The sequence below is a fragment of the Phascolarctos cinereus genome, unplaced genomic scaffold (assembly GCF_003287225.1).
Source record: "Phascolarctos cinereus isolate Bilbo 61053 unplaced genomic scaffold, phaCin_HiC Scaffold_9;HRSCAF=440, whole genome shotgun sequence".
In the NCBI taxonomy this organism is placed as follows: domain Eukaryota; kingdom Metazoa; phylum Chordata; class Mammalia; order Diprotodontia; family Phascolarctidae; genus Phascolarctos; species Phascolarctos cinereus.
Window position 1 is genome coordinate 90,684,361 of NW_027556402.1, and position 10,436 is coordinate 90,694,796.

The following is a 10,436-nucleotide window of genomic DNA, read 5'->3' on the forward strand; positions in this document are numbered from 1 at the left end:
TTTTCCTAGAGTACTTGGTAGTTTTTGCTCATCACTCTTAGTTTTACTGGAATGTAAAGCATCCTAAAGGAGTGCTGTATAAAATAAGTCTGGAAAAACAATTTGCAGCTAATTCCTTCCTCTTCAATTCAACTGTTTAAGGAAAGATTCCAGGTTTTGCTATCCTGATTCCCAGGGCAGCAAACAGGGAATGACAATAGTTGTAATCTCAGGTGTTTGTGTGTCAGGTGGCACTTGCCAGCACATGAAATAAAAAGCAAATATTCCAAAGTAGGAAGCCACCTCAAGGGATAACCAGAAACATGGGGGCTACAGCATTTCACCTTTATCACCAAGCTGTCACCCACATGGTGAAATAGGATTTGTTTGTTTTTTTAAATCAAGCTTAGACAACTACTGATCACAGAGATACCAGAGGAATCCACAAGCAGCCATATTCAGGAACAATATCACTGATAAACACTCTACCTCTCTAACCCAGATCATGCAAACAACTTAAGGCACACAGTGCAAAATGTCAAGTGAAACCAAGTTCTCAAGACAAGATGAAATAGAGTCTTGCGCGGCCTGAGGCACATAACAGCCTGCACTGCAGAATTACCACCACAGATCTTGAGCTTCTGGCAGTCAGAAGGACATGACGGAGACTCAGAACCCCAGCCTGGGAGCCAAGTTCAAGTTCCACATACAGAGTATTCTCAGAGAATCAGATCACTAGATATCTACTCCCCACGCCTTCTTGATGTTTGAAATAAAACTATTATGAGTCTCTGATTCTAATACCATGCTCCCTTTGTGGGTGGAAGTCCCAATCAAATGGTACTTCTCAATGTCCCAGCCCCTATATGTGGGCTTACCTCAGGGGTATGTCCTAAGTATTTCTTTCTCTCACTTTGCAACTTCATCTCCCACTAGTTGAGCTATTATCTCTATGAAGATGAATCCCAAATCTACATTTCCAGTCCTCACCTCTCTCCTGAGGTCCACCCAGTATTGTATCTTGCCTCCGCCTCTTAACATCTGAAAGATTATTTTGACAGCTGTGTGACAGATGGATTGCTTAGAAGCACCTTCTAAGGTTCAGTGGAGCTGACATTGAGGTCTTTCCTGATTATTCCAGCTATTAGTGCGTCCCTCTAATGACTTTGTATTTATATTGGATACATTTACTTACCTGCGTCCATGTTGCATCCCCACAGAAGAAGGTAAGCTCCTTGAGACAGGGGCGTTTCATTTTTGTCAGTTTGTCCAATACCTTCTGCCTAGTAGGCGCTCAATAAATGCTTATGAACTGCTTAATTTCTCCACACAATGGCTAGAAAATTCCCACTACCTCCTCTCCTAACCCCTGTGAATTAGGAGAAAAATCTCTTCTCTACTCATCTATTGCAATCCTATTCTTCCTGCTCTAAAACACTTGCCCTCTGCAATCACATTGAATAATAAACTTCCTTTTGTCCTTTATCTACCGCTTAGCATCCGGACCAGGTACTTTGTCAGTGCTTAAATGCCATTCATTGATCTCTTCACCTCATACATCTTCCATATTATCCACTCCCTGAAAAATGATTCCCCCAACAGGCTCCCCAGCTCTAAATCCATGATCCTAGAGACTGACCGACCACCATACTTGCCTGGTAGTAGATGCTCCTCTCACACCCTCTTTTGGTTGTCTACTACCCCATCCACTAACACTACTTAGCAATCTCCCCTCCTTTGAGTGTTACTTTAAAAGTCTTTCATCCCTTCCAGATCCTGGCTACAGCAATTTACCCACCCTGAGGTCATTCTCTAGCCTTTCTAAAGAAGTCCAGGACCCTACTCTCACTCTGCTTCTCCACCTTAACCCATGCCCTTATTCACGTGGACTTCGGTCTACAAGCAGACATTCCTCAAATATTCTGGCCTCTCATATCAATCCCGACTCTCTTGACCTGCATCTTCACTACATTTCAGCCCAACACAGGGATAGTCATGCCCTTCTTTGATCTTACCATCACCCATAAAAATTCTCCCTCCATGATTCAGAACCCTGAAATTCCTCTCTTGAAACATAGGAAGTTGTTACCACCAATCCTTCCATCACTCACTGAATTTCATTCTTCCCAACCCTAGTGTCCATCCCTCTTTCCCCTCAACCCCCCCAGGCACCTAGCCCACCTCTGCTCTCAGTATTCATCTCTCCTTCTTTCTGGCCTCACTTTCCCTCCTTCTGCAGTCCTAATGCCATAGTAATAATCATTTCTACTCTAAGCTCTGCTCTCCTCTTGATTCCCTTGCTACCTTTTCCTACTGCTCTTCTTATCTTGCCAAAACTCGATCCTGGATTTTGCCCACCATCTGCCTTCTCTGCTCCTACTCTCCTACTGCTGGAAGTCAAACACCTGTGGACATTTGTTTCCAATACAAACCTATGCTAACTAATCTCAGCTGGTTCCTCAGTGCTCCACAGAATTTCTTTTATTCTTCTCTGATTAACTTTCTATGATATTCACAACAGCTATTATTCCAAACCCAGTCTCTTTTCTTCAATTTAATTCAACCTCCATTTATTAAGGCCATAATAATAAGGCCCTCAGGCATTTACTAAATGTTGAGCCCTAGGGATATAAAGGCAGAAACAAAAACAACCAGGGTACCAACATTCTACATTCTCAATACACATACAGCAACCTCCTCCAGGTCCCTGGAAAACCTCAGGTCCTACTATCCCCCCAAAACACAGAGGCCATACACAATGAATTTCTCTTCTCTCCCTGATACCTCAAAACCACCCCAAAGTTATCTTGCTTTCTCAGCTCCTCTGTTCCCATCTCCAATGAATCAGCCTTTCTCAAAGACAAAGTTAAGCCTTCTACTTGCTTGCTTCCCCCAGCATCTCCTCAGAAAGGCCTGCACTTTCAGTCATCCATATTCCTTTCTTTTATTTTCATATTCTCCTTTCCTACTGTTCACAAACAGGCCCAGGGCCTATCAATTCTTAAAATGTGTTGACTTGCCTTCTGCACTCCCCTCAAACTATTCTTTGATAGATGATTCACCCACTCCCCTACTTTTCCAATCCTCTTATTCCTTACAACTCTTCTCCCCTTTCTCCCCAACCCAAAAGTACTCTGCTATCCAGTGACAAGGGCCTCCTTGCTCTTCCTGAACAAAATACTCCCTATCTCCCAACTCTGGGCAATTTCACTGGCTATTCCCCAATACCCAGGTTTCTCTCCCTCTCATCTCTGCTTCCTGACTTCCTTTAAATCTCAGCTAAAATCCCACCTTCTGCAAGAAGTCTGATCCAGCCCTCCTTAGTCTTAGTGCTTTCCCTCAGAGATTTTCCCTGTATACATCTTGTTTGTACGTAGTTTTTTGAATGGTGCCTCCCCCTCAGACTATGAGATGTGTGAGAGAAACTCTCTTTATATCCCCAACACTTGGCACAGTGCCTGGCACATAGTAAGTGCTTAATAAATGCTAGCTGACTTGACTACTTTCCTGACCTACTTTGCAGGGTCAACATCCATGAATTTTCTCTTAAGCCTCAATATCCCCCCAGAGCTCCACCTTGGGCCTTCTCCTTCTATGCATTCTCTGTCTCTCATATATGTCCTCAGTCCTCACAGGCTACAATGCAGATGGCTCCCAAAACTACATACCCATCTTCAATATCATCTCTAAGTTCTAGTCTTACAACAACTGCCTACAACATCTCTAGATAGAAGCTTCTGAAAACCAATACATCACCATCTTCTTCATTAAGTCCAGCCTTCCTCCAAATCTCCTTGTTTCAGTTGAGGCCATGGGCATTCTCTCCAATCCCCCTGATTTGCAACCTCAGATTCATTCTCCACTCTTCCATTTTGCTCAGACTGCCCCCCCCATCCAGTCATACAAAAAGGGTTGATTTTTATCCATCACATGTTCCCTTCTTCCCACTCCCAGAGAAATCAGTTTTAATTCCAGACTCTGTCACCTGGACTAGTGCAATAGCCTCCCCATTGGTCTCACCTGGACTATTAATCTCCTAGCTGTCAGTCTCTCTTCTCCAATCTGTGCTTATTTTTCTTAACTGCTTATGTGACCGTGTCACCATCCTACTCAATAAACTCCAACCTATTACCTCTAAAATAAAATATAAACTGTATTTAGCTTTAAAGTCCTTCATAACCAGACTCCAACCCATCTTACCTACCTTACCTACCCCTGTCACTCTCCAATCTAGTCAAACTGGCCGCCTGTTCCTCACACACTCCATCTCTACCTCTATGCCTTTGTACTGGACGTCCTGCATTCCTGGATTGTATACTCACCTCACGTAAAATTCTATTTCACAGAATCCCTCTCTTCTTTCAAGATTCACCTCAAGCACCACCTATATTAAGCATTTCCTGATCCCCAAAACTGCTAGTACCCTACATATCTTGTGTCTAACCACCCTGTATTTATTCCTTTATTTAACATTTATATTTCTTCTGCATATACTATATGTACTTGTCTTCCATTAGAATCAATAAACAAGCATTTATTAAGTGCCACTGCCAGTCTGCTAGGCAACACGGATAAAAATACTAAGAATGAAGCAACAGAAAGAAGTGATCTGGAGGAGAAAACAAGTATATAAGCTACTGAAGTGGCAGCTAGGTAGTGCAGTGGATAGAACACCAGCCCTGGAGTCAGGTGGACCTAAGTTCAAATCCAGCCTCAGACACTTGACACTTACTAGCTGTGTGACCCTGGGCAAGTCACTTAACCCCACCGCCTAGCCAAAACAAAAAAAAAAAAGCATAAGATACTGAAGCTTAAAACTGCACTAAGACTTTTGGGACACCAAGTGTAAGTAGAATCAATCAACATTTCTTAAGTCTCTCTCTCCCCTTACTTCTCCATGTATACCTCAGACAAACTCCTTAGGAGAATTTCCTAATAGACAGTGAGCTTCTTGAAGGCAAACACAGCTTATTAGCTTTGTATTCCCAGCACCTGGCACAGTGCTTGCTCACGCTGTTATTTAAGAAATACCTGTTGACTGAATTGAAAGGATATTTTCTACATTAAGGTCTCCTCTACCCATTATTAAAAACCCTTTGTCTTCCAAGAGAAAAACATGAAAATAGAAGGCTGGATTTCTCTGAAGATCAGAGGTGACACACACACACAAAAAACAATCATGACCCCCAGTTTTCCAACAGGTCTATTCCTGTTCAAACCAGAGCAAGACACACTGAGTCCCCAAAGGTCTTTTCCGGACCAATAGAAAAACTACAATTTGAAGTATGGTTTCAATTCAAGAACTCAAGCAGATACCTTCACCAGTATGTGCCTTAGTGAATGGAAGGTGAACTAGATGACCTCACAATTCTCTAATGACAGTGACTAGAGGAAAAGTCAGGATAAGAAGCTACATCTCCATGACTCTCAGCACTTGTCATTCCCTTCACAGCACTCCCACAACCCTAGCTTTAATACTTCAGCTGAGATACATAGATGCTCACCTATTTCAATTTCTCAACAAAGGTTTATCATCTACTCTGCAACAGCTGCTGGAGGTATCCCTCAAAGACTTTACATTCTGTTTGTCAAAGGTGCAACTAATATATAACATAACATAAGTGATACTTATATCTGGAGTCTAAGGATTCTGGGATCCAAAGCAAGGAAGCACTGGAAGCCATTAAGACTGTCTTATGTTAAAGGTGAGAAAATGGAGTCTCTGAAGGGAGAATAATACAAGATAAGCTGTCACTCAACCTTTACACTGATCTTGATAACAATACTGATAAATATTCTCCATTTCACAAGGAAGAAAGAGGTTAAAGGGCCCAGGGCCAGTTAGTTATAGGTCTGGGCTGGAATTCTAACCTCAGCCTCTCCTGCATTCCCATAGAGTGTATTAAAAATGATTTCTCTTGGTAATCTGTGTCTTGGAGACTCAGAGGTCCCCCCTGCCAGCCTTCTGCTTCAAAGTTCTTCAGAAGGATATCTCTGACAGTGAGATTGCAGTGAATCTTCTTATCTAGGTCAAACCCAGGCAAGAACTGGTTTTATCTACTCCTACTACCAAGACTGGGGGTGGTATTTCCTTTGATGGCAGGCAATATAGGCCCCTGTGGATTGAGTGATCTAAGGAACCCACCCACCTCCTAGTATGTTGACCAATCACGGTTGATTGGCACCCCCTTGGGAACACCTACTCTTCAAAGGGCATATAATGGCTGTACCCCAAAATCCCAAACCAAGCCAGTTCTGAACTGGCCCCCTTAGGGGGCCTCAGTTTTGGACTAAACTCCCGTGCAATGCACATCAAGCCACTTTGAGAAATTAAACTGTGGACCTGTGTACCCCAATTTCGTTTGTTTCTGTTTTGGAGCAGAGTGTTTCAGACTGAGGTTCAGGGTTCACAGATGTGACCGTCCCCACATCACAAAATCATAAAGCAGGAGAGGCCCTTAGTTTCCAAATGCATGGAATTTGGCACTCATATGGTCAGGACAGAAGACTGGGATTAGAACTTCAGCTTATAACAGTTACTGCCATGTGAGTACAATGAATGGGGGGGGTGAGGAAGGGAAAAGCATTTAGTAAGCACCTAGTATGTGCCAAGCACTATGCTAAGCACTTTACAAATATTATCTCATTTAATTCTCACAACTCTGTAAGATATTCCCATTTTACTTTTAAGGAAACTGAGTAACAGAGGTTAAGTGACTTGCTCAGGTTCATACTGCTAGAGTCTGAGGCAGGATTTGAATTCAAGTCTTGACTCCAGCTCAAGCACTCTATTATAGCCAGGTGCCTCAGTGGATACTGCTGAGGTCTAGGGGTGCTGGGAACCCCAAAATTCAAGAGCAAATGACATGGGTCCTGCCTCAAATGAATTCAACCCAAGCCTTCTTTTAGCCAGAGACAAGGTTTATTAAAACAACAATTGGGGTGAGTGAGATTCCTAGTGAGTCTGCGTTATCGGACAGATTTTAAGAATCTGAGCAGAAACAAGGTTTATTATATTGCCAATAGAATCAGGCCAGACTCTTTAAGGAATATGAGCCCTTTGGTAGAGGAGACTGAGCTTTTTATAGTGTGACCAATAGTATGGGGTGACTGGGAGGTAACATAAGAGGAGGGGACCAGGGCCACAAGGAAAAGGGATCTAGATGGAATTCAGTGGGAAGTGGTGTGGTCTGGAGGTAACAGACAATAAAGGGCAGGGCTAGGTTAGAGGTTACAGAGAACTGGAGATTGGGGCAGGGTCAAAATCACACTTCAAGGAACTGGGAAGGGCCAGGTGCCCCAGGCAAACTCCAGGGACCTGGCCCACCATGGGAAACTCCAAGGCCTTTTAAGGTGTCCATCATTAGCATCTCATCAGATAGCAGGGCCTAAAGCCAGGAAGACCCAAACTCAATGCTACCTCAGATACACGTGTGGCCCTCTGCAAGTCAATTAGCTTGTTTACCTCAGTTTCCTCAATTGTAAAATGAGGACAACAATAGCACCTAATTCCCAAAGTGGTTGTGAAGCTCAAATGAGACAACTGTACAGCACTGAGCACAGTGTGAAGCATAGTGCTATATAAATGTTAGCTATCATCATCATCCTTGTCACCATCACCATTATTATCATTTACTAGCTGTGTGACCTTGGGTAAGTCATTTAACCTCTATTTGCCTCAGTTTCCTCATAGCACCTACTTCCACAGGCTCAAATGAGATAACTGTAAAGTGCTTAGCACAGTGTCTGGCACATAGACCGTACTATATAAATGTTTGTTGTTCAGTCATTTTCAGTCTCATCCAACTCTTCGTGACCCCATGTGGTGTTTTCTTGGCAAAAACACTGGAGTGGTTTGCCATCTCTTTATCCGAGTCATTTTACAGATGAGGAAACTGAGGCAAACAGAGATTAAATGACTTGCCCAGGGTCCTACAACTAGTAGGTGTCCAAGGCAGCATTTGAACTTAAGTCTTTCTGACTCCAGATGTGAGGTTCTATCCACTATACCACCTACCTGTCCTAGCCCCATATCCTCAACAGATGAGGAAACCAAAGTTGAGATGCATCACCTCATTCAATCCTCCTGAAAACCCTGTGAGATAGGTGCTGTTTGTCCTCCATTCTCTAAGAGGACCATGACATCAGGGAGGTGATGCCAAGACAAGCAAGAGAATTGGATTTAAGTGAGGGCAGGCTGTGCAAAGAAGACAACTTCACTTTCTCCTCCAGAGCCAAGTGGGTCCAGTGGCCAGATATGGATCAGAACTGAAGATGGCCCTGCATGCAGTGGGGGGGCCCTGGCCTTTTCAAGCTATGGTCTGTAACAGGTCTTAGTTTGACTGACGCAGGCCCATTCAGTGATTAAGCTTAATAAAATAAAAAGAGAGGCAAAGAATAGCTTCCTTAAAAAAAATAAATCTGGGAGGGGAGGACCCTTAGGGTTCATGGCCAAAACAGAAACAATTGTTATTTACATTACTACTGAGCCAATCAGGGCCCAAACAATGACCATCAGGGAAGTGATGTCATGACATGCAAGTGAACTGGATTTAAGTGAGGGAGGGCTGTGCAAAGTCACCAGCCTCACTTTCCTCCAGAGCCATGTGGTCCAGTAGCCAGATATGGATCAGGACAACAGGACGTGGTCCAGGATGCATCGATTTTTTTTTTTTACTTTCGCTTTGCTTTTTCTTTTAAAGACCAGCCTTAACCCCAAATCACTCTGGTCCCAGACCAAGCCCTACTTGGTCACAGTTTGGGCCCTAACTAGCTCATAAAGAACGTAAATAACAATTGTTTCTGTTTTGGCCATAAACCCTGAGGATCTTCCCCTCCCAGATCTCTGTCTCTTTTTTTTAAAGAAACCATTCTTTGCCTCATTTTTTTTTATTAAGACTTAAATGCTGAAAAGAGTGCTACCTCAGAGTGAGAGCAGTTGAAAGACCTTAGCTAGAAAAGGCCCATTAGCCTACCAAGTACCTTCAAGTAGGGGGTGGGAGGAAAGCAGCTGTTTTCAAGTCAATTCAATAATCATTAACTAAGCCTCTACTATTGCCAGACACTATGCTAAGCGCCGAGGATACAAAGAGAGGCAAAAGACAGGTCCCAGCCCTAAAGAAGCTTACAATCTAATGAGGGAGACAACATGCAAATATATACAAAGCAAGCTACATAGAGGTATCCTAGCATGTAACCCAGGTCCTGGCAGTCAGTAAACTAGCATTCATTAAGAACCTACATGGTGCCACGTATTGCTCTGAGGGCTGGCACACAGGAAGCACTCAATAAATACCTGATGACTTCCTATTATTACACCCATTTAACAGATGAGAAAGCTGAGGCTCACAAAGTAACAAATATGCACCAACACACCCGCACAGAAGCAAGGCACCAAGGAATCTGGATTCTGGTCCCACTAATTAGCTTTTTGCTTCCCGACACCTCCCTCTGGGCTTCAGTTTCCCCTTCTGCAAAGTTGGGCTTAATGACCTTCTAAGACCTACATGGGGGAGCCACGTGAAACGTCGAAGCTCAAGGCAACAAGCATCCATTAAGCGCCTACGGTATGTCAGGCAGTGGGCTAACTAGCCTGTATGGCGGGACGCCAACCTCACCCTTCCTCGTGGCCACTCCGGTGTGCCCCGGGGCACCTCGAGTCCGAACTCGGACTTTTGAGTGGACGCCGCGCCTCCCCGCACTTGTTTCGATAGTTCCCTTTTCCCTGCCGCCCCCCCCCCGCGGGGGCCAAGAGAACCCACCTCACATCCTCCTTCACCCCACGCTGCGCGCGCTCACCATGGTGACGTCGATGTCGCCGCCAGCGCTAGCCGTCCCCACCCGACCTCACAGTCCACGCGTGCGGCGCCCCCAGCCCGCCCCAAACTTCTCGAGAACCCACGTGCGCCGGGGGAAGAGTGCCGGGAGACGCCGGAAGAGGAGCCGAGTGCGCCTTCCTAAAACGTCCCTCGGCGACCGACGTGTCCTGGCTTCCTCTTGAGAGAACCAGGCCGAAAAGAGGAGCCGGAAGCGCGGGGCAGGCTCGCCTTCGGTTCGGAGATGGCCCTAAAGTGGGAGGTGGCCGGGAAAAGAATCACCACCCACCTGTGGTCTGAAAACACTGAATGCTGTGGGACAGGCCCCTTCCGGTTTTATTCCCCCCCACACACACACGTCCCCAGACTGTTGACTCTATAGTTCCGGGAACGTATGAACCCTGCTTAAGTGGATGTTTAAAGACAGAAAGAAGAAGAGAAAGAGAGAGGGAAAAGGAAGCGAAGAAAGAAAAGAAAAGAACGTGACTCCAGACTGCAAAGTCGCTGCTTGGGTAGTATACATGGTTCACAGCAGCCCAGCCCCAGGGTACGAGGTGTCGTGGAAAGGACTTTAGCCCAAAATAATTTCTTCAGTCTTTTTTTTTTAAGTAAAGTTTTACTGTTATCTTTTGTTTCCCCCTT

General features: G+C 44.6%; 1 protein-coding gene across 4 annotated transcripts in view; it reads right to left on the bottom strand.

Annotated features, from left to right (window-relative positions):
- The window catches only part of TMA16 (translation machinery associated 16 homolog), a 117,357-nt gene extending 107,383 nt beyond the window's left edge, over nucleotides 1–9,974 (bottom strand). The window contains exon 1 of one of the 4 annotated variants that reach the window (XM_078149030.1): nucleotides 1,175–2,101. In XM_078149030.1, the coding sequence (XP_078005156.1) occupies nucleotides 1,175–1,234 (60 nt within the window). In that variant the 5' untranslated portion in view covers nucleotides 1,235–2,101. Of the gene's footprint in view, nucleotides 1–1,174; nucleotides 2,102–9,485; nucleotides 9,585–9,777 lie in introns of those variants that run through there. The other 3 variants (XM_020969669.1, XM_020969668.2, XM_078149029.1) reach the window with 3 other exon arrangements.
- Between the last annotated feature and the right edge of the window lie 462 nt (nucleotides 9,975–10,436).